Below are 25,882 nucleotides of genomic sequence, written 5' to 3'. Positions count from 1 at the left end.
TGGGTATGCGGGCCGATGATGTGGTGCAGACTGTACCCTTGGCGGCAAAACAAATAAACGCGATCTTGTAATCTAACCAATGAAAATTCATCCTTTTTTTATTTTTAATTTCTTTCAAATTGTATTTGCTGCGTACATAAAAAAACATTTTTAACAATAAAAATGCAAGATTTTTTTTAAAATAAAGTACTTTATTTAGTATACCTATGGATTAATTCATATAAAAAAAAGGTGGAAACTAAAAGGACATATGATAAATTATACAAAGTATTGCGTATTCTAATATGAAGAAAATTTTCTTAGTAATTCCTTATATAATTATAAAAATTTTACCAATTAAAGAACGGCCCCAAAAAAATTTTGTAGGAATTTTTATCTTACAATTAAAAAGAGTATATAGTAAATTAGTACAGTGCGGTAATACAAATTAGTACAGACGCTCAAAAAAATTTTCATTTTTTCCGCACCTTTAACTTTACATTGTAACATCATATAGCTAATAAATAAAAGTTATTCTATATACGTGGCAGCTACACAGCGTTTTTATGCTAAAATCGGTACCGCACAAAAAATACGAAGGTTTTAATGTGATACGAGCCATTTTAAAATTTTATAAATTTTATGGGCGGAACTATGATTAAAAAAAACTAGTTCGAATATAAACCATAAAATAACGTAACGATATACCAAATTTTTTTGAATTAATGGAATTAACGGATATCTACTCATCTAGGGCATGAGCTGTTTAAACGGATAAGCTTTTAAAAGATAAAATTGCATTTTATTTCGATAAATTAAATTTTTGACATTTTTTCAACAAATTCAATACAGGCAAACGGTCACTAGTACAAATACATCATGGTGACCGACCGATGAAATTATTGGTAATATTAGATATTGAAACAAAATAATTATCCGTTTGGTATAAAATTATATTAACTGATAATTTATTAAATATAAAGAATTCGAATCAAACTGTCTATATATAATTTATCAACATTGGTTCAACATTATAACAAAGTTTCCGGAAAGTTCATTAAAAGTTTAAAAACTTTAATTTCAGCGCCGAATGCCCGAATCTACAAAATATAGCGAGAATTATTGAGTATCAAGGCGAAAAATCTTTATACATAGGTCGTAGGTAATAAAAGAATTTAAAATTATCGTTTAAATTTAGACGTTTGGATTAGTCTCTGCATAAATAATTTAAATGGTGTAACTTGAAATCCATATCATATAATTAAAACCCGTGACATGCCTCCGCCTGATCTATTTATGGTCAAAAACTATTTTGATCCGCGTGCTTTCCAATCAAATCAATGAAATTTTACCTTAATCGGGATTTTATTTTTTTGATTATTAATTTTTTTTTGTCCGCTTTTTTCGGTTAAATTTATTAAACTGAAAAAAAAATTTTTCTCCCTTTTCTTCTTTTGGTTTAGTTTTTTTTTTCAAACCGAAAAAAATTTTTTTTGGACCCTTTTTTTTCCGGTACTTATTTTTTTTTTGGATTCCTTTTTTTTTCGGAAATTTCCCTTTTTTTAAACTGATTTCTTTCTTTATCCTTTTTCTTTCCCCAATTTTTTTTTTAATTTTTTAAATAAGAAATAAAATATTATATTAAATATATTTACAGAATTATTTTTTATTTAAAAAAAATCAATATAACATGTAGGAACGTCGACAGAAAGATGATTAAGATTTTTCAATTAAATTAATTAAATTAAATTGAACGCTGGATAAAAATAGTTTGATTTTCAAATTCGTGAAAATCAAAAAAAATTGATTTAATAATATAGATTATTATAACCAAAATAATCACCAGATTTTTGAATTAAGATTTTTAATTTAAATGGTTTAGTTAAATTAATAATTTATCGAGTAAAATGAGTAACAAAAGAATAATAATAAATGAAATTCTAATACATTTAATTGCTCAAATAAGTTTGACGTAGTATAAAATAATAAGAAATAATTATAAAATTTATAATTAATTAATAAAAATATTTGTAGTATTTTCATAATATTAAAGTTTTTTCGAAAATACTTCTAAAAAATCAATCAATTTTATTGATAATTATTTTTTTTCACAATTCCTTAATTAATCCAAATTTCATTCTACCAAATCATTAATATAAATAGTAAATATAATTTATATCATTCTAATATTATAAATATAATTTAATACATATTCATATCGGCCGATAGAGGATAGTCCCTAAAATTTTGGGGATATTTTTGCGATCAGTAAGAGGGACCGTCATATCAATAAATTAAACTACGCCACTTAAATATACTTCTGGTGTTTATATTTATTACCACTTTACATTTATTATATATATACTCGCATCAATACTCTAGAAACTTATTTCACTTTCAACTATCTTTTTACCAAAAGAAGCAATGGTTAAGTGTCCCATCTGTTATAAACAATAAATATTTTGACGGATCAATCGAATCATAGTACTTGGGACAATGGGTTAGGAAGAGGGACAATGGGTTAGACGTGATTTACATAATAATAAAAAGAGGGTTAGACGGCTTAGACGCGATTTTACATAGTGAAAAGGGGGCTTAAACGCATAAAAAAAGAAATTTTTTTAGAGTTTTTAGAGAATCAGATTACGTAATATTAATAGTTTAGGGAAACAATTAAGGCAATCAGCCGACATGTATTTTATTATTTTTTGTTAACTAATTATTACCATATTAGACTGATTTTATTTCTATCAAATTGTTAACATATAATAGCTCGTATTAGTCGTATAGTAATATATACATATACACAGTGTATATAGGTTGCACTAATCACAAACTTTAACTATTGAAATTTTTAATAAGTTCAATAAATCATTCATCGTTCCCCCACTGTTTCATTATGATAGATGACTTCCTGAAAAGTATCATTTTCAATAGTGAATTGAATATCATGACTACGTAAAAATCTAACTGACCATTATATAAACCATTTTTAAAAATTATTAACGTTAAGATTAATAGTTTTAAATAACCTTGATGATTTTCTAATTTACTATGACTAATTTCCCAGCTTCCATCATGACAATTTCGTATATTACAAGTTTACAACTCACTATAAAAAACAAATCATTGGTAATTACCTCTTTATTACCTTAAAAACGAAACTATATTATATATTTAATTACCTTCTAAATTACTTGATGATGGAGATAAATTATACCTAGGTGGATTATTACCATAATTACTAGTTTCGGTGTAAAAAGCTAATGCCTTGTTAGTTGTTATTAGCATTATTTAAATTAAAAAATCTAATGGTCCACAAAGCATTCGGATCAAGATTCGAATTTCCCACAAAAACCTAAATTGTTCGTTTAAAAAAGAAATGTTTAAAAATTATACTTTTATTTAATAGATTTATACGATAAAAGATGTACTGTACTGTATACCAATTGATTCTTGCTCCCAGTCGTATAATTTAAATCTAAAACGGATGTTAAATATTTCCTGTAGGAACATGTTTTACAGTTGATTCATGTTTAATTAGATTTGCTTCGTCCATATTTATCTCTTCAAATTCTTTAATTAATTAACCCATTGAGTTAACATTTTCCATTCTCTTATGAAATTATGTTAAAAAATAAGAATAATTATTATCAGTTGGAAGTGATTTATAAAGATATTTCTTTTGTTCTTCTATATCATTAATTTCTGCGTTATAACATAATTTAAATAAATTTTGAATTTTTGTCATCTTTTTTAGGATTATATTTTAATGGCTGTAATTTTCTCTTATTGGGAATTTTAATTACTTTGAAAGAGACATCTTCTTTAAGTGCATTACGAAAATTTTCAAATCATTAATTTCATTTGGAAGTTTGATGGTAGGATCTATTAATGGTATAGCAGTATTTAAAAATCCTCCATAATTATTTTTCCAAATATTATTATATTTTGAATATCTTTTATCCATTCATCTGGATGAATATTTCATCAAACCCCATTTTTACGAAAAATTTTTTTTTAAAAAAAAAATTTAATATAAACAAGTTTAGGAACTTTTTGAAAGGTAGGTTTTGGAATGTTTTCTAGTAAAAATTTGCATTTTTTTCGTTAAGTACGTATATTAACGTTCTTTTTTATTTATTTTATAAAGAGTATGGCTCTCTGGTCCTTTCAAGTTTCAAGGTGAAATGGACGTAAGATATGCCAATGAAAGAATTTTAAAATTTTTTTATTATGAACGTTTACTAACTTTCTTCTCTATCTTTTTTCTAGAGAACGGTTTCCTGGACCTTTGAAAACGAATTAGATGCAAGGTATGCTGGGGGAAGAGGAATTTTATTTTTTCGTTAAGAATGTTAGTTCCTAACATTCTTTAATATCTTTTTTTTCTAGAGAACAGTCAGTTCATGGGTTCCGGACTAGTTCTCCTCGTGAAAATGTTTGTATTCATCACACACGGACTTGGTTGGTGTTTTTTTTAGTTTTAAATTTCATTTTAACGAACTGTTATTAACAGTTCTTATTTTTCTTTTTTTATGTGATTCTCAATGTGGGATCTAATTGGCATACGTTACAGTCGTCACAATTGTTTAAAATTTTTATTATTTTATCAACGCATGTTTTTAAACATTTTCCAAGTTAGTTTCAATTTTGATAATCCTCAATGATTCGCCTAATAAAACTTTAATAAATCGTCACCATTTCGGATAAATGATTTATTAACCAAGAAAAAATATATTTTATAAATTGTCTGTACTACCAATAATTTAGCGAGCGAATCCGAGCGATCGTCTTAATGCGCAGCAACTGCATGTAGACGAATTGTCCATCAAATCGTATCCAACTCATTGCTGGAAGCTCACAATTGATTGCACGATTTGGTCACGATTTGTTTACTATTCGGATACAATTTAATACATTTCAGCAAAGGTTTTAATAAAAAAATCCCTTTTATGTTTGTTTAGTTAAAAGCTATGTCGCGACTTTCTACGATCAATGGTTGCCGATTTATTCGGAAAACATTAAACAGCACTGTAAAATGCTGAACTTTAACATTTTGTCAAATATTAGCGTCCCATGATCGTAGAAAGATAAAACCACCACCATTCGATTTGATAAAATAATTGAATTATAAATACAAAAATAATTCTTGATGGAAATTTTTGAACCCATTAGTCCGCTCGTTGCAAATCTAAATGTGTCCTTCCCGTATGTAATGATGAAAAAAGTAACGAGGAATCAGTAATTTATTTATAATAATTAGTAGTTATTTTGGTAATTATTGACGATTTTAAAATACTGAAAAGATTGGCTCAATATACTATCCCAGTAAATAATTGCGTGTAGTTGACCTGCGAGCAAGGATATGAGAAAAATAGATATCTTGGTGGAAAATTGGTTAGAACTAACAGTCTTTTAAGTAAACTCAATGCATAATTTATTATATTTGTTTATATCTTCGATAACCAAATAAAAATATACAATTTTTAACTGATTATTTATAATGTTTATAGAAAACCGATTTATATTTTACGTATCCTGTGTACATCAGCATTGACAGCGGAGTTCAGATTAGCTGGAGTTGGTACGATGTAACAATGCATCACGCCCTCATTTTACTGCTTATTCTAGGAACAGAATTTTTCTCGCTATTTATCGCAACTATACATAACATCTCCTACATTTTACGCGGGTGCGCAGAAAATAAACCCCATTATAATTACAAAAAATGTTCTTTTTATTGATAAATATAAAAATACACAGTATATAATAATAAAATAATAATACTAAATTATATATATATTGTTCATATCATTCAAATTATCACAATGTTATCACTAATAATAGAAAATTATCTTATTTTAGTGTATTTATAATATTCAAAACAAATTAAATTAGTTAAATGATAAATTGAATTTAACTTATAGAATATACTTTACATTCAGCATCATTTTGGTAGGCCGTTATTTTTAATGTTTTATTCTTACAAATAGAACAAGTATTGTCGCAATCACATTTAACATATTCTATAGTAATTTGCTTGCTCTTTTGATTCAAAAAAATTGGGCTATAATTAATATCTTTTGTTAAATATAAACTAACGTATCTTGGATTAGGTTCATTAAAATTAATATATGGTTTGTTCCACCAGCCAAATTCAAAAGGAAATGATTGAGTAGTATTATTAGAAATAATAAGTATGCAAAAAGAAAAATCAGGTAAATTAACATAACGTTTGTTTTTTACACAATAAGAAAATGTGTCTATTCTAAATTTATTATTAGATTGAATATTGCAAAAATTATGTCCAATAATAATGGAATTATTCGAAGAATCCAATCTATTTAATATAGGAATTCCTAAGAAAGGGATATTTCCTGTTATTAATTCATATTCAAGTTTGTAGTTCATACTGTCAAACAAACATGAACTTTTTGTTTTATATTCATCTTTATATAAGAAAACACTTGTATCAGAAAGGATGTGATTAAAATATATATCAAATCCAATAATCATTATTTTAATTTTCAATTGATATTTAAGTTGTTTAAATTTTTCTTGAATAATACCATGAATTATAATACTGGGTCTCGCTTTTTGTTTTTTGAGAATTTGACAGTTAAAAAAAACATTATTTGAATCCTCGCCAGTATCAACAACTGTTGCAAAAACATCACTATCAGCTTCTTCATTAAAGATATTATCTGGCAAATTTGGCAAATTTTTTAATTCGAAAATTCCATGTCTTCCAAGTTCATATAACTCATAATCATAATCCTCAGTACTCGTATAAAGAATTCTTTTCCCAATAGATTCAATGGTTTTTTTACGCAAATCATCAGGCAAAAATTGAAAAATACTGATGGGATCTTTATATTCTATACAATCCCAGATTTGATAATCTTCTAATGATTCAATCCAAGTTTTTTCATCAAAGTTTTCATCATTAGGATGCCTTCCCCCAAGTATTTTCATGCGATTAGAGCTATAAAATTTTGACTTTTTACATGAATTATTATAGTTGTATCCACTTCTAAGATTTAATGGACCGACGCTTGTGTTTACAGAGCCTTCTATAGAATTATCTGCAGAACTTTCTAACGATATTTTGGTATCTTTAGTATAAACTCTTCCTCCCAAAATAATTTCAGTTGGAATAAATTGACCATATCTCTTAGTAATTTTCCTAAATTTTCTAGGATCTTTGGATTCTATAGCATCATTGATGTCATTTTCAAAGTCTTCAGTTAATACTAAATTTTTTTTACTAACTCTCAACGACACTTTGGCAAGTTCCGTATATTGATAAGTTGACTTAACTTCGTTATCAAAATTTTCATCTTTCAATCCTTTTATTGATGATAATCCTAATTTTACAAAATTCAATATATTAACGTCATCGCAATCTCCTTCAATAAATAAATTTGTTTTCTTCATCCAATCTTCTTTTGATTCAAACTCAAGTTTATCTCTTTCATATCCTCCAGTTTTGATTTCAGTTAATTCACAATCTTTCATTATAAATGCTCTCTTATCAGCTTTCTTTATTCCATCAAAACTCATGGTACACCCATAATCTAATTTACATTTTTCATTTAAAATTTTCCAACTCGGTCTTGAATTTTTTATTAAATATAAAAAATAGCATGAATTAACATCATCTATAATATTTTTTAGGAAAAATATTTCTTCATTCTCACGTTCTATTTCAGCAAATTCATTTTCAGGAGTTTTTTTAGAAAATGCTAGTGTTTCATCGATGATATTACGCTTTATAAGTTCTAAACGAATATTAGATAAATTATCTGTTAGATTTAAACGATCTAGTTTAGGAGTTGGTTTTCCTATTGTTTTAATAAATATATAATTAACATCTGATTCTTCTTTTTGCTGGGTAAAAAGACTTTCGGTTAAAATAACTCCGATTAGGTTTAAAGAACATTCCTCTTTTCTGTTATCAATATTTAAATTTTCAAAATATGAAGATAGAATGCAAATATTTAAGTCTATATTATTTATATTAGGTTGGTCATAACTATTGTTAAATAATATAAACTTAATATCAATAGAATCATATGTCCAATTAATTAATTCGATAGTTCCATGTCCAAATTCTTTAGAAGGTGCATTAAAAAAAATAGTATCTCTTTGCAGTAATGGAAAAGGAACTTTAATATGATAATTTAATTGATTAGGTTGTAATGATATTGATCCTTTAAAACATTTAACTAAAACATCTCGATTATGTGGGCTAAGAGCTGATAATTTTAAAGGATTTCCAATAATCATCCAGAAAACATTACATTTCGTTACATCAATACTCGTTTCTTTTATTTTTTTTATTATTGCGCAAAATCCATTAAAGTCATATAATCCAAAATCAACATAAAATTCTTCTAATTTTAAATTGTTTTCGGAAATAATTGATCCAAATACTTTATAATCTTCATTTCCCAATGACGATTCTAAATTAATACGTTTGTAATGCTCAACGTTTTTACTATTTAAATCTTTCAAATCAGTAATTCCTGTCAATATAATTCTAAAATTGTTATTCAATATATCATCTATTTGTTTTTGTTGCTCCGCTTTAAGAATTTTGTAGAGATGAATAATATCGTCAAGTTCAATAATCTCCAAGTGATTATTTGTGGTTTGAATCCAATGGAATAAATCATTTTTTTCGATAATTTTCCCCTTTTGTGTTAAAAAATATGAAATATCTAATTTATTTAATGATTCAAATATTTCATTAATGCCATTAGAATCATTAAACGTATTAGATGATGAAATATTCGGAAAAATATTTTTAAGAGACCTTCCTAAGACAATTCTTCGTGAAAATAAATGACCATATTCATTAAATATGTTTTGTAAATCTTTTACCGGGTTAATACTATTAAGTGCTTTTGCTACGGCTTCTTCAAATTTTTTTGTAGGTTTTATATGATTCTTATTTAAGAGAATTTCATATTGTTCACACTTAATTAGAGCATGATTATATTCTCCACAATTTTCATCATTACTTTTAATAAATGAAAAAGGTGTGGTACTTTTATACGTAAAGATATTATTTGATATTAATTTTTCTCCCAACTTTGTTTGTGGATTAATTATTTTCAAACAATATTTATGCTGTAAATTGACTTTAGGAATTTTGATAAAGTCAAAGGCATTTTTCTTGCTATTTTCTATTTTATAATTATTATTAATTTTTAATCCTTGAAAAAGTTGAAAATCTCTGGCCCAACTCATTAGATTATTATGAATCGCATTTCCAAGCCATTCTTCTAAACTTAACTTTTCTTTAAAATCAGCCACTCCGGGTTGTTTTTCGTTAAAAATTTCAGATTCATCAGATTCATCTATTGATGACGATCTTAATTGAGAAATAGGAATAAGATCATCATAAGAAGATAAATATAAAGATTTCTTTTGATGCAATTCATTCATCCATTTAACAAATTTTTCATGAGTATCTAATTCTTTCCCATCCAATGTTACTATTTTTGGTAAAAGATTCAAAGTAAATATACTATTCATCTGAATTTTCGCAGAACATTTAGCCAAATTATATACATGGAATAAATAAAATTTTAATATATTCCTCTGCGTTGAATTAGCTAAATTAAAGTCTTGGATAAACAATTGATTACCGACTAAAAATTTACTTGCAAGAAAATGACCATACAATTCATATAGTTCATCGTCGATATCCATATATTTTGAAAAAGATTCTTGCAAATTTCCGTTGTAAATAATTTCAGCAATTGGAAAATTGATACATATATCTGATGACTCATCATTATCACATTCATAATTAATATACGTATATACTATAGGTTGCCCCTCGTATACATTCATTTTTAATTCACCATTTTCAGAAATAATAGCTTGTTTACTTGGTCGTATACTTTCACCAGTTAAAATTAATCCATGATTTATCCTAAATTGTTCAATTATTTGTTGTTTATTTAATGAACTTCCAAATATTTCTGCAATAGACATTTCTTTATATTCTAAGTCCATATGATGCTCATTTTTGGTTTTGTTGATTTGTGATTTTAAGTGAGATAAAATATTATAAACTTCATTAATTGTAGGTCTTATATTTGGATCATCTTGCCAACACTTTTGGTAAAGCTGCACGTATCCCAAAGGTGTATTTTCAATCTGATCTTCTCTTAATCCAACTAAAACTTTGTTCCCTAATTGAGCTAAATCATGTACATAGTTAGAAAAAGGAGGACGACCACTTGACAATTCCCATAAAAGAATACCCAAACTATAAATATCAGATTTCATATCTCGCTTATAACTTTTATCACGAAGGTAATGTGGTTCAACATAAACTAAATTTTCAGATGCTAATGTAGATTCCAGTTGCTTGAATAATCCGAATCCTGCAATTTTTAATGCACCATGATGAACTAAAATATTATGTGCATACTTAATAATAAGTAAAATAATAATTAATATTTAAATGGTGATACAGAAAATAACGACAAATTAAAATCCTAAATTACCAAATCTCCATGAATAATTTTCTTGGAATGTAAACACATTAATCCTCCGGTAATATCTAAAGCCATATGAACTTTATCGTCCCATTGTAATTTACTAAATTTATTTTTTAAATAATCTCTCAGGTTCCCTTCGTTAGCGTATTCCAATATCGAAAAATAATTTCCATCGGAGTCTATTAATTAAATAATGAAATTTTGATTTAAATTTGCAATTTTTAACACGCCATTAGTAATATAAAGAAATGGGTTTTGTAAACCTTTCGTTATTCCATAAAAACGATTAATGTTTTGGTTAAAGTAAATTATACGAAGAGCTTTTAACTATATAGTAAATATAATGTATTTGTAAGCTTTTAAACTTATTTGCACTTTTTTTTAAAAATAAACAAAAAAAAAAAAATAAAACTTTATTCATACCTTAATAATAAATTCTTTAAGATCGCTATCAGCAGGAATATTGAAGTTATTCAAAAATTTCAACGCAACGGTAATGTTTCGATCTTCCCAATTAGCTTTTTTCACAGTTTGACATAAAGTTTCTAGATTATTAAATTCATCATAAACAAAATAATTAATACATCCATCGTTTACTCTTTGGTCAATCCACTGCTTCATGTTTTTTTTTATAAACATAAAAAAATATAAAAGACTATTTGCCGATCGTGAGTTACACTATTTTTTTTTTTAATCTATATATAGTACAATACGTACGTAATTGATGTAACGTAATTAATGTAACATTGATGTAACGTTACGATCACCAGAAATTAAGTTCTTAACGGATATATAAGGATTTGTGCTTTTTTGTATAACATGGATGAATAGTTGATTCATTCTTAAAACGTCTTAATGTCTTCCATTGTATTTATTAAAACTATAGACGAACAAACCCCTAAACTATATCGTTTAAGTTTAACAGATGATTTGTCCAACATTCGTAAAGAGCTTGAAAAGTATAATATCATTAATGATACGTTATTGTTCTCAAAAAAATCTGAAAAATCTGAAAATGAATTTTCTGAAATATTACATGAATATGAAGAAAAATTACTTTTAAAAGAAATTATAGATAATGCTAATTCATGTAATTATTTATATTTAATAAAAAATTCAAGACCGAGTTGGAAAATTTTAAATGAAAAATGTAAACTAGATTATGGGTGTACCATGAGTTTTGATGGAATAAAGAAAGCTGATAATAGAGCATTTATAATGAAAGATTGTGAATTAACTGAAATTGATACTACTAAAGGATATAAAAAAGGAGAACTCAAATTTAAATCGAAAGAAGATTGGATGAGGAAAACTAATTTGTTTACTGAAGGAGATGATGCTAATATAATGAGTTTTGTAAATTTAGGAATATCAATAAAAGGATTGAGAGATGAAAATTTTAATAATGAAATTAAACTAAAATATCAATATACGGAACTTGGCAAGTTATTGCTGAAATTTAATAAAAAAAATTTAGTATTAACTGAAGACTTTGAAAATGACATCAATGATGCTATAAAATCCAAAGATCCTAGAAAATTTAGGAAAATTACTAAGGAGTATGGTCAATTCATTCCAACTGAAATCATTTTGGGAGGAAGGGTTTATTATAAAGATTTCGAAATATCTTTAGAAAGTTCTGCAGGCTATTCCGGTGAAGGTTCTATAAATGCAAGTAGTAAATTTTTAAGTAGTGCTGGTAGTTTCAGTGATTCAGGGGCTAGTGTTGGGCCTTTGAATTGTAGAATAGGTGGCGATTTTAGTGATTCAAATAATAAATCAAATTTTTATAGTTTTAGTCGTATGAGATTACTTGGAGGGACATATCCTGACGGTGAAAATTTTGATGAAAAATCTTGGATTAAATCTTTAAATGATTATCAAAAGTGTGAGTGCATAGAATTGAAAAATCCTGTAAGTATTTTTCAGCTTTTATCAGATGATTTACGTAGAGCATCCTTTAAATCTATCGGAAAGAAAATTCTTTATACAAGTACTGAAACTTATAACTATGGTTTATATGAACTTGGAAGGCATGAAGATTTTGAATTAAAAAATATACCAGAAAATATCTTAGATATTATTTTAAATGAAGAAGCTGATTGTGATATCTTTGCTGCAGTTGTTAATGCCAATGATAATTCTAAAAAAGTCTTCTTCAACTGTCAAATCTTCAGAGAACTGAAAGCAAAACCAAGTATTATAATTCATGGTATTCAAGAAAAATTTCAACGATGTAAATATCAACTGAAAATTAATATAATGATTATTGGATATGATATAAATTTTAACCACATTCTTTCAGATACAATTGTTCGCTTAAATAAAGAAGTCTACTATGCTCCAGAAAGTCCATGTTTCTTTAATAGCATGAAATTACAATTTGAATGTGATTTAATAACAAAAAATAAATTTTTCTTGGGAATTCCTATATTAAGTAATTTGGATTCCTCAAATAATTCACTTATTATTGGACATAATTTTTGCAATACTAATTCAAATAATAAATTTAGAACAGATACATTTTCTTATTGTCTAAAAGGCAAATATTATGTTAATTTACCTAAATTTACATTTTGTACAATCGTTATTTCAAGTAATACTACTCCTAATAATTCCTATGAATCATTTCTTTTTGAATTTAACAGATGGAAAAATCCAAATCCATTTGTTGATTTTAAAGAGCCAAATCCAAGATTTATTAGTTTATATCTATCAAAAGATGATAATTATAATCCAATTTTCTTGAATCAGAGAAGCAAGCAAATTAGCATAGAATATATTGATTGCAATTGCAGTAAAAATAATAAAACTTGTTTTATTTGTAAGAGTAAAAAATCAAAAGTATCAGCAAAACAAAATAATATTGAATGTAAGGTATACTCTATAAGGTAATTTGATTCATTATCTAATTAATTTGTTTCAAAGTTATAATCATACTGAATTCAAATAAATAATCTCCTTTTATTAGTGATAACATTGAAATGAGTTCGTCTTGAACTTGCTTATTTTAAACCCTCATTTCATATCGAAATTTTTGTCTCCTTTTTGAGCTATTTTTTCAATTTCTTCTTTTTTCTTATATATTACCTATATTTATTTACTGAGTAAATTTTTCATATGACGTCTATTAGGCATAATAATTTTATTTTCTTGAGTTTAAGTTGATTTGTAATTAAATTTTATATTAACGCAATAAAGAAGTTCTTTTATATTTTATTTTACTTTTGCCACAAAATTTATATTTATTCACTAAAGCACAAAAAAAATTTATAAATTTTAAAAAGCAATTGGAAAACAAAGAACAAAATCCAATTATCCCAACAGCTTATACATATACAGTACATACATAATTACATATATATTTTAAATTCTCAAGATTGGTACAATTAAATTCTACCACTTTATGTTATTTAGGTAATTTGATATAGTACTGTACAATTTACAGTATAATGACCATATAAGAGTTATGAAAAAGGCGTCAAAATGGGTCAAGTGTAGAAAAATCGCTGTTAGAAAGTTATTATGTAAATTGGAAATATGATCAAATTTCTCAAAAGCGGTGCGGCGAATTATGGCACTACTTTGGAAATTTACGTTAATTCCTGTTACACGAATAAAGTTCCACTTGAGTACGCTTTTGATGCTAGTATCTTAAATTATTATTACTCGGGAAGTAGGCGATAGTTATTCGTACCCCACTTTTGTTTTTCGTACCCCGCAATAAAATAGTCATGTGATTGGACATTTATTGTTTAATAAATTTTACTGCGCCATTCGGAAAAAATATACGAAATATCTCATAACTTTATATTATGAGACCAAAGCCACAATAAATCTAGATTTTTTTTACAATCTTATTGTGCTTTGTCTTAACAATTTTTTTTAAAAAAAATTGTTATCTTTAATTATTAAGATGCTTCCACCAAATTCTCAAGGTTATGCATTAGAAAAAAGAGAACTCATAAGGATCGTCATGGTGAACTGAAAACATTACCTTACGACCTTACGTTGTGATTTACAATAACTCTTTGGGTCTCACTGAAGAAACACGTAAAAGACATAAAGGCACAAGATTAATTGACTGTCCCTTTTAATTTAACAAGGAGATCCTTCTGGATTTGAGTTTGTGGACAAAAGAGTACTGTAATTCTCGTTCTTGTCAACTAAATAGAAATTAAAGTGAATAATATCCTGTCTTTTTAAAGAATATAAATGATGCATCCACTCATAAAAATGTAACCACTTACAAAATAAAAATCAATGTTTGATTCCATTAATATAAATTTTCATAGGAGTAATTTATTTGCATTATTTTTTTTAATTTTTCATTTTGCTAAAATATTTTTTCCGAATGGCGCAGTAAAATTTAAATGTCCAATCAAATGACTATTTTATTGCAGGGGTACGAATAACAAAAGTGGAGGTACGAATAAATATCGCCGGGAAGTATTGTAGCTATTTTTTATTTTGATGTACGATATTAGCTGGAATTGGAAAGGTACTGAAACAAATATGAATATAATGTTATCCAGCATACCGTAGTGGAGTGGTTTGTTTTAACGAAGGTATTGGTACAAGAAATTTTGACAAAGCGATAAAACTGGGTGTTACGATAACATGTAGTGTATGGATACCTATGTATGTAGGGTATGAATACACTACATGTTTACTATGCTCTCCCATTTAACAATTAATTAATTTATTTTTCACGCTGATTATTCATTATTGGTTAAACTTTAATAAATTTGCTTTATTGAACGTAAAATTTAAATATAAAGCATATCTTAATATATTTAATCGCTTGAAATTTTACCAATTAGTAGTAAATCTATCTAAGGTTGTAAAGATTTTCAAGACCAAATAAAATAAATAAAACAGAATAAATAAAAATTTCGATCTTTGTAGGTTCTTATTTTAATAAATATACACTCAATATACATAACATATATAACTATACACTAAAGAAAGGGACTCCCATTACGAAGTTGGTCCACAAAATTACCAATAATTGGATAGGTTGGATGGGTTATGGCGTGTATTAAATTTCTCTTATTTCTTCTTACGGTTACCATGCTTGAATATTTACTTTGTCTTAAAGGAGCTTCATCTTGATCTTGAACATATAGTTTTTGTATATTTCTCATATGCCTCATATTTCTTTTTCTAGTTACCATGTTTGAATACTTATCTTTTCCTGAAGGAGTTTCATCTTGATTTTGAATATGTAATTCTTGAAATGATGATACTACAGGAGCAATTAGAACATCCCCAATTCGATTTAAAGGATATTCCTCTTTTCTATTATCAATCTTTAAATTTACAGAATATGAAGATATAATACAAATATTTATGTCTATATTATTTGATATTTCAGTATTTGCTAAAGAATTACTTTCATTATTAAGTTGAGGATCAAAATTAATATCAATAGAGTTATGGTTCCATCTAATTAACTTAACGGTACTTCTAAGTTCAAACCCTTTAGAAGTTGTATTAAAAAAAATGAATTCATCTTGCAATAATGGAAAGGGGATTTCAACATGATAATTTAATTGTTTAGGTTGTAATGTGATTGATCTTTTACAATATTTAACTATAATATTTCTTCTATTTTTTGGACTAAAAACTGATAATTTTGAAGGGTTTCCAATAATCATCCAAAAAATATTACAGTTTTCTACATCAATATTTGTTTCTTTTGATTTTTTTATTATTGCATAAAATCCATTGAAGTCAAACAATGCAAAATTAACATAAAATTCTTCCAATTTTGAATTATTTTCCGAAATAATTGATCCAAATACTTCATAGTCATCACTTTCCAATGATGTATTTAAATTTATACGTTTATAATGCTTGACATTATTATTATTTAAATCTTTCAAATCGGTAATTCCTGTCATTATAAGGCTAGAGTTATTTCTTAATATATCATCTATTTTTTCTCGCTGTTCTACTTTAAGAATATTATAAAGAGGAATGTTATTATCAAATTCAATAATTTCCAAATGGTTATCAGTATTCTGAATCCAGTTATGTAAATCTTTTTTTTCAATAATTTTCCCCTTTTGTGTTAAAAGGGACGAAATATTTAAATCATTTAATAAATTTAGTATTTCATTAACATCATTAATAGCAATACCAAACGCATTAGAAGAAGAGGGATTCGGTACAACATTTTTTAAGCACTTTCCTAATACAATTCTTTGTGGAAATAAATGACCATATTCATTAAATATATCTTGTAAAGCTTTTAAGGGTCTCATACTATTAAGTGCTTCTTCTATAACTTGTTCGAATTCTTTTGTAGGTTTTACATAATCCGTATTCAAGAGAATTTCATATTTCTTATATTTGACTAGAATATGATTATAACCTTCATAGCCTTTAATATTACTTGATTGACTTCTAATAAATGGAAAAGAGCTCAAATCTTTAATTGAAAAAATATCATGTGATACTAATCTTTGTTCTAATTTAGTTATTGGCTTAATTACATCCAAATAAAATTCATCAATTAAATTGATTTCAGGGATTTTGATAAAATTACAAACAATTTTCTTACTATTTACTATTTTATAATTCTTATTAACTAATAATCCTTGAAAAAGTTGAAAGTCTTTTATCCAACCAACTAAATTGTTATGCATTGCATCACCAACCCATTCTTTTAAATTTAACTTTTCTTTAAAATCGATGATTCCAGGTTGTTTTTCATTGAAATTTTCAAGGTCATCCATTGATGGCGTATTGAGTTGTAAAGGGGTGAGATTATCGTAAGAAATTATATCAATCATCTTCTTTTGATGTAAATTATCCATCCATCTGGTAAGTTTTTCATGACTATCCAATTCTTCTCCATCCAATGTTACAATTTTCGGTAAAAGATTTAAGGTGAATAAATCACCGAATTGAATTTCCGTAGAACATTTAGTCAAATGATACACATAATATAAATAAAATTTCAAAATATCAATTTGAGTTATAGTAGCTAAATTAAAATCTTTTATAAATAATCGACTACCGACTAAAAATTTTCTTGCAGTAAAATGACCATACAATTCATGTAATACTTCATCAACATCCATACAATTAGAATAAGAATCTAACAAATTTCCATTATAAATCATTTCGGCAACCGGAAAAATGATGCATATATCTAATGGCTTATCGTTATTATCTTCAGAATTAATATATGTGTATACTAAAGGCTGTCCTTCGTATAAATCAATTTTCAACTCACCATTTTCAGCAATAATAGCTTGTTTACTTGGTCTTATATTATCCCTAGTTAGAATTAATCCATGATTCAATTTAAATCGTTTAATTATTTGTTGTTCGTTCAATAAGCTTCCAAATATTTCCGCAACAATTTTCGCAGTACATGATGATTGACCAGGCATTTCTTTATAATCTAATTCCATATAACTATTATCATCAGAAATACTTTTATCATAGGTTAATCGAGCATGTTTTTCATTAACATCAAATTGTGATAATAATTGAGATAGAATTTTAAAAATTTCATTAATTTCAGGCCTCACATTCGGATCATCATGCCAACACTTTTGGTAAAGTTGTACGTATTCCAAAGGAGTACTTTCAATTTGATCTTCCCTTAATCCATTTAAAAGTTGTTTTTTTATTTGAGCTAAGTCGTGTAAGTAATTAGAAAAAGGAGGACGTCCACTTGTCAATTCCCATAAAAGAACACCCAAGCTATAAATATCAGATCTCATATCTCGTTTATAAATTGAATTACGTAAGTACTGTGGTTCGATATAAACCATATTCTTAAATTCTGATTTAGCTTTTGTCGCTTGTTCGAATGATCCAAACCCTGCAATTGCTAATCTACCGTTATGAACTAGTATATTACATGCATGCTTTACAATAAATTAAGATAATAAAATAATTATTAATATTAAATTTTGACGTTAAAAAAAACAATCAATTGAAATCTTCTATTTACCAAGTCGCTGTGAACTATTTTTTTTGAATGTAAACACATTAATCCGTGAGAAATATCTAGAGCCATACGAACTTTGTCGTTCCATTGCAATTCATTAAATTTGTTTTTTAAATAACTTCTCAAACTACCTTTGTTAGCATATTCAAATACAGAAAAATAATTTTCATTGGAGTCTATTATTTAAAGAAAAAAGACAAATGATTAGTATCATGCTTTTTAACACGTTCCTAGTAATCAGAGAAATATATCGCTACAGACCTTTCGTTATCCCAAAAAAACGATTGATATTTGAGTGAAAATAAACCATACGAAGAGCCTTTAACTATAATTTATGTAACAAATATTTACATAAGTTTTTAAAATTATTTACTATAGAAAGAATATAAATATATGAATAATACCTTATTAATAAATTCGTTAAGGTCATTATCGGTAATAATTGAATTATTCAAAACTTTTAATACTACGGTAATTTTTCGATTTTCCCAATTCGCTCTTTTCACAGAAGTTCGATATAAAGTTTCTAAGTTATTAAATTCATCATAATCAAAATAATTGATATCCCTACAGTTAATCCGTTCGTCAATCCATTCCTTCAAGAAAATTTTTTCCATTTTTTTTTAATTAAAGTGTTAAGTGTTATTGCCGATCAATTTTATTAAATTTCCGAATTTATGAGAGACCGGAAAATAAATTTTCCGAAGGTAACGCAAATACAAAAAAGTTTGCGTAACGGTAATGTTATGCAGAAGTTCAAACATTGAGGCAAATATAAATCAATTCGAAACTCTAGCCGTAGAATGAAAGAAATAGCACAAGGAGTACATAACATTATACATAAAGCAACTTGGCCAAGTAAAAATGTAACTGTCATTTTGAAAATTCTAAAGACGTTAGCAAATATTTCCTAGATGAGGTAAATATTTTCTTGTATAATTTCTTTAAAATAAATTTAATTTTAGTTTAATTTAATCTATGTTTAAATAGTTGAAATCAACTATACATTGTTTTAAATATAATAAAGATCGTATCATTGAAATTTATGGCGTTAAAAAAGACCCTGTATTAGAAGATTATATATTAGTTATGAAATATGCGTTAGGAGGAGATTTACATAAATATATGCAGGAGAATATTATAAACATTACATGGAATAAACAAAAATCGCCTATTTTATGGCAAATTTCAGAAATTAATTCTTTTCTTTTTTTTAGACTTGAAATGATTCACAAAGCAGTTTTTATACATCGACTTCCATAGTGGAAACATATTGTTTGATTTACATAGTAGTAAAAATTATCAATGGAAAATTGGAGATCTAGGATTATCACGATAAGCAAATGATACATTATCAAATAATGAAATATATGGAGTAATACCTTATATCGCACCAGAAATATTTAATAGTTCTGTATTTTCAAAAGAATCTGAAATTTATAGTTTTGGTATGATTATGTGGTTACTTACAACAGGTTGTCAACCATTTGCTAATGTCGAGCATGATTTCAATTTGATTTATAAAATTACGACCTGAAATTACAGAAGATACACCAGAATGTTATAAATGTTATACTAATTTAATGAAAAGTTGCTGGGATCCTGATCCCAAAAAAAGACCTTCTATAAGTGATATTAAATATTTGATCAAGCTGCAGAAAAAAGAATGGAATTGATAAAATCAAAGATTGGGCCAAAATTTTCTGTAAAACATCATTCAAAAGCCATTTATATAAGTAGACCATTAAGTGATTTAATTTCTAAATTTTCGTCCAAAAAAGGTATTCTGAAAAAAGTTAATTGTAATTTAAAAAATCATATACATAATTTATATGTTATACTTTTTAGATTTTAGGTATATCTCAAAAGAATTGGAGTTTGATATAAACACTAAAAGGTATTTCAAATAGTTTTAAATGACACATCTAATTATTTGAATTTTATTAATTTGTTCGTTTATTTTGTTATCACAAAACACAAGTTTTAATTATACCACTTCAGAATTAGAGTTTGATATAGACACTAAAAGGTATTCAAAATAACAATAAAAAAATTGTATGGCACAATTCGTTATTTATTTTTTGATTATTAGTTAATAATCACAAAAATTAAGTCCTAGACTCCTAGTGCAACATCTTTAACCTCTCTAATAAAAAGAAATATTGATCATGACAATAGTAGTAAATATTTATCTGGCTCGAGATTATTTTATTTTATATATATTTTGTTTAATGTTTACGTTAAGTCGTTAATATTTAACTTATTGTTTAAAAATATTATTATAGGAAAAAGTATTAAAACTAATTTTAATTATCCATAAAAGTTAAAATATCTCATTATCCGTATATACAGAATATGTAGCAAATTTAATAAATTTTGTAAAGAAATTAGAATCCAAGATGCTTATTAGGTCTTAAATTTGTAATCTTTACATTTCGTATAGAGATTACAATTAATCAACATTTGTTAATGTATTTATAATAAATATCTATTTAAAAGAATTCTAAAATAAATAATGTTTCCTAAATGAGTTCTATTATTTTCTAATTTTTCTGATGGGTATTTTAAGTCATTTTAATAGCTGAAATAGAGACAATAAAACACTGTAAAATGGAAATAAGTTTTGCATAATTTACAGAATTTTATAGAATTTTGATTGATATGCAGATAAAATTATTAATAGTTTTTTACAGTTGACCGCAAATAAAAAAAATTAGACGAAAAATTTTTCGAAATCACATTAAAGAATAAACATTAATTTTCAGTAAACATTTTTTGTATTTAGAGGTTGAGTAGACCTATTAACTCATGTGATAGTAAATTTTTTTTTAGCTTGAAACTTGTGAGATATTCAGTTATTGAATTATCAAATTTTATTATATTTAGTGTCCATTATTACTTTTAAACAATAAATGTAAGTTACTATCGTACACAAAGTACTCAAGAATGCGGTGGAGAATTTATATTTTAAGTAGATATTCCAAATATCTACAATCACAACATATACAATAAGATGTTGATAGTGTTACCACCGGAACGGATGATAAACGAGAAGTTATAGAGGGATAAATTAATGAGTTGAATAAAGGTTCTTGAAATTGTCTGTCGATACTGTCTCTCTCGGCACGTCTGTAGCGAGCAATTCCCAACGAAAATATACATAAATCGGTAATAATACAGGGATGTTCAGAAAAAGATAAATTTGAGATGGAAATTCAAGTGATATACGAATGGTGTATAAAGGAAATTTTGAGAACAATCGGTAAATATCGGTTTTATTAATTAATTACAAGACACTCTCCTTTTCTATCGTTACAAGTACATATGTAAAAAAAATCATCTATAATTCATCTAAGATCGATAGAGATCTAGATGGTGATAAGGTGATTCTTCGACATTTTACTTAAATTCATCCAACATAGTTTGGGAATCTAAGGCTTATACAACAATCGGAAGTCATTCGGAATGAACGAAAAAGAAAATATATATCTAACTTAGGACCCAGAAATATATATAAAAGGGTCAGGTTTGAGTTTGCGTATTTTGAACTATAAAAATCATGAAAATCATTCCTTTTTTAGATAATTTTTGATAATTCCAGTCAGAATTTATTTCCTATTATAGTAACCGACTGACATTATCATAATTCCGGCCCTGAAAAATGCGTACAGCTCATAGTAAAAAATCTTTTCATCACCTGACCTATATATATTTCTGGGTCCTTCTAACTTATTAATACAAATAATTAAATTAATAAAAATAAAAACTCCTTCCTAAACAATATTTAATCCTTCCTATTGTTTAATCATCATCCATCAGACTATCACCTGATTTCACGTAACAGTCAAGAAACAGATAGATTGATTATGAGGTAATTTAAATTATGCTCAGATTGTTATATAATTTCCTCAATCAACCTTGGTTAAGAAGCAAATTTCAATTCTTTACTTACTAAGGTGGCATGATAGCTCTTATTGTGGCGTATGTGATTCAAGAACATCAAGGTGCCAATAAAATTGTTAAATATTTATGTTAGATGCTATTGTTTAACAACAAACATCATTTTTGGACCTTCAGTTCAATCTCAATGATATAAAAAATGTAAAAGAATATCAGTTATCATAAATAGCAGTGAAAAATTGACATTGATGATTTTCTTATTTATAAAAATGAAATTAAATCCGCAAATATTGTAAAATATATAATAAATATTTTGAACCAATTAAAATAATAATTTATATTTTTAGAGAAATAAATAGTTTACCAACTAACAAAAAGTAAATTTATGATTATTCTTAATAAGAATTATTGATAAATTTATATTAACATTTCATTTATTTTTGATAGAAGAGAAAGGGAAAGCGATATTAATACTAGACAGAAATCTCTTGTTTCCTTGCCTCTACTCAATTCACGATTTTGGACATAAAGGTCAATGAACTGTTTTATTATTTTTCGTAAACACGGGCTGGTTGATGTTGCGAAACAAACAATTCTACCTTGTGACGCAAGTATTTGAAATGATGCAAATAAATCTGAAAGAGAGAGTTATAATCTAATAGCCAGAAGAAAAAAAAAGAATGAATGAAACACCCTCAATATCACTTTTTTTAAAAGAAGTATCATCGTCATCTTTTGAAGGACATCGATATTGCAAGGATCTATGTTTTGATAAATATAATAATGGGCATTATAAACATAGAACATCAATAATTATAATAATGAAGATATAGTCATTTGATCATTATTATTCAGGAAATTGTGAAAATTTCACAGATAAAATAGGATTTTTAATTGTAGGAAAAAGAGATGACGATCTATAATTTTTAATTCAGTTATAGATAAATTACAATTGATTATTGCTACAAAGTCATTAATAAATTTAAATATGAATAAGCACATCATCAATTTACATTGAACGCTTTTCATGTATTCGAAATTTTTATAATTCATGGTTAAACATATAATGACAGTCTAAAATGTGAGAAATAGTCATTATCATAGAAAAAATCTCCAAATTTAATGTGAAATCGTGATTAAGATTATAAACTACCGACATTGCGCTAAGAAACTTTTATACATTAAGAAATTTGTACCAAAAAAAATCAAAAGCTTATCGATAGGTGGAATACGATTAAATCTATAAAGTGTAATGAGCGTAGATTGTGAAAGAATAAGTGAGCCTTTGTATGTAATAATAAATAAAATTTGAAGTTGAGGCGTATGCAATGAAATAGCTGATAAAGCTAGAAAAGTCAGCGACCAAAGAAATTAAAAATTTTTGAACGTGTAGTTATATAATATAAAAATTTACAAAAACTTCAACTTTACTGCTGCTAGCATGTAACTACATAACACTCCTTGGAATCATTACAGAATACATAACAAAAATATAGTGCTGCGGTGTATATCAGTTAAATATCCTTGTAGCTTGACATTTGCACATTTTATATTCAAGTTTTTTTTACAAAGGTTTCGCGTTCTTTTTTTTTTTTGCTTTAAAGAATAATTCCAACACTGGTTTTAACGAATTTTTTAGTCATATTTATAGTACAATTTTAATTAAGGACTAAAGTATAGGATAATATAAAAATTATTAAAATTTGTATTATTTATTTCATGGTGAGTTGGAATAATAGGGTTTTTTCCTGAAGGGAAAAAACCATAATGTTCCCCTTAGCTTCCCATGAAATAAATGGGTAATCCCCTGGAGCGTGTCACTCACTAAATATTAACTATTTTAAACTAAATTAGTAATTTCCCGGCTATCTATATGAGGCCGGGAAATAAGTAAACGAAGATTCCTGGTCATTTATAAACTCGCAATTTTTAAAAATTAGTATGGTGATCATGAGTGACACTTAGTGGACCAGGGATTATTCTATGAATTTTAATGCAGATTAGATAATTTCGCAATGCACCAATTTTGACAATAAAAAAAGCGAAATTTTATTATCAGATAAAAAAATAAGTGATTCTCCCTTCACTCAATGACAATACACCACCGCTAATGCTCCGTAGCTAACTTATTAACATCATTCGTCAACATCTTTCCATACGATTGACGAATGATGTAATCATGCAAGTGTTATTATAGATATGATGAGAAGTGCTTGGATATAAGGAATATTGAAGAAGTCAGATATTGCAAACATCACTTTTGTTGCTGTTGCAACTGTTGTTGATTAGTAAATTCTAGTTATCTATTATTTTTATCCTTAAAAAGGTAAGGGTTGAATTTTTGATATTTTAAGATCCTGTGATAAAATTTAGTTCTCCCATTGAGGCACATTTTATGGTGGCATTTTTATATTTCTTGGATCAGTAGATGAAAGGAAATTCAATTCAAATAATTTAGTCTCTATTTGTTATTTACTTTTAAAAATCATTAATCAAATTGAGAAAATACTATAAAATTCATTACAAAAATATCGTTTCTTTAATAAAAAAAAATAAAATATTTTAAATTTTGATGTATTTTAATAGCGAACATCAAATAAAAAGGAAAATAATCATATTTTTTCGAGTAACTTAATTTATTTATTTCGCATTTGTCGTAATTTGTACAAAAAAAAATTTATTTTTTTCATATTTGCTATAAAATTTTACGAAAATAATAAAACTCTATCTATATAGGTGGGTTAAAAAACTTTATGCACATTAAGGATTTAAAAATATAAAAAATGGAACAAAAAATATTTATTGATCGAAAAGCTAAAAATATAACAGATCGCATACATAGCACATTTGTAACATATGAAGAACCAAATTATATACGGACAACGGGAAATTTTTGTACCACCTCATCTAAAACATATACAGTCCTTCGCCACGCTCTGAACTAATAATAACAGAAAGTCAATTAAATAATCTATTTTAATATGAATTCTTCAACAATAATAATGTTGTACCGTACCAATTATAAATAATTTGAACATATTTTTTTTAATTTCAATACTATTTCATAACAAATTTAACAAATTGCAAAGAAATTTTCCCATACACTTTGACCAATTTGGTCTTTTCATAACACTTAATGATTTATTAATACTGCAATAGTACCAAATTCAAACTAATAAAAATCCCTAAATAATAAATATAAATATTAAGTGATAGAATTTAATGTTACATCAATTATTGAAGAAGTGAAAAATATGTAGCTTGGAGTTGATATATAATTATTACTTACACATCCATAAACTTTTTCCGCGTCATGATAATCACAGTTTCTACAATTTGATACCAAAGATTTAAATCCCATAATTACCAACACTATAACTGCATCACTAGATAAGAAACACTAGATATTTTGATATCGCATCATCATAAAAGTAAAGAATGAAGAAAATCTCGTGAAAATCTCGTGAATAAGTAGCGTTCAATCCTTTAAAAATTACTTGTAATAACA

At 26.2% G+C, this 25,882-nt stretch overlaps 3 protein-coding genes across 3 annotated transcripts; 1 reads left to right on the top strand and 2 right to left on the bottom strand.

Annotated features, from left to right (window-relative positions):
- Positions 1 to 5,898: 5,898 nt before the first annotated feature.
- OCT59_019176 (uncharacterized protein) lies at positions 5,899 to 11,123 on the bottom strand (the record flags this gene model as incomplete). The annotated part of the gene is made up of 4 exons (XM_025333997.2): positions 5,899 to 10,431; positions 10,509 to 10,681; positions 10,766 to 10,829; positions 10,926 to 11,123. 4 exons carry the CDS (start codon positions 11,121 to 11,123, stop codon positions 5,899 to 5,901), a joined length of 4,968 nt encoding a protein of 1,655 aa, XP_025184520.2.
- Positions 11,124 to 11,357: 234 nt separating this feature from the next.
- On the top strand, positions 11,358 to 13,501 carry OCT59_019175 (uncharacterized protein; the record flags this gene model as incomplete). Its single annotated transcript, XM_066135847.1, has 3 exons — positions 11,358 to 12,939; positions 13,045 to 13,393; positions 13,474 to 13,501. The coding sequence occupies 3 exons, from the start codon at positions 11,358 to 11,360 to the stop codon at positions 13,499 to 13,501; spliced, it is 1,959 nt and encodes a 652-aa protein (XP_066005099.1).
- A 1,962-nt stretch (positions 13,502 to 15,463) lies between these two features.
- Positions 15,464 to 19,091, bottom strand: OCT59_019174 (uncharacterized protein; the record flags this gene model as incomplete). Its single annotated transcript, XM_066135846.1, has 4 exons — positions 15,464 to 18,391; positions 18,478 to 18,650; positions 18,736 to 18,799; positions 18,879 to 19,091. 4 exons carry the CDS (start codon positions 19,089 to 19,091, stop codon positions 15,464 to 15,466), a joined length of 3,378 nt encoding a protein of 1,125 aa, XP_066005098.1.
- Between the last annotated feature and the right edge of the window lie 6,791 nt (positions 19,092 to 25,882).

Source organism: Rhizophagus irregularis, chromosome 28, assembly GCF_026210795.1.
Source record: "Rhizophagus irregularis chromosome 28, complete sequence".
Classification (NCBI taxonomy): domain Eukaryota; kingdom Fungi; phylum Glomeromycota; class Glomeromycetes; order Glomerales; family Glomeraceae; genus Rhizophagus; species Rhizophagus irregularis.
Note: the sequence above shows the minus strand (reverse complement) of the source record. Positions and strands in the feature narration are given on the sequence as shown.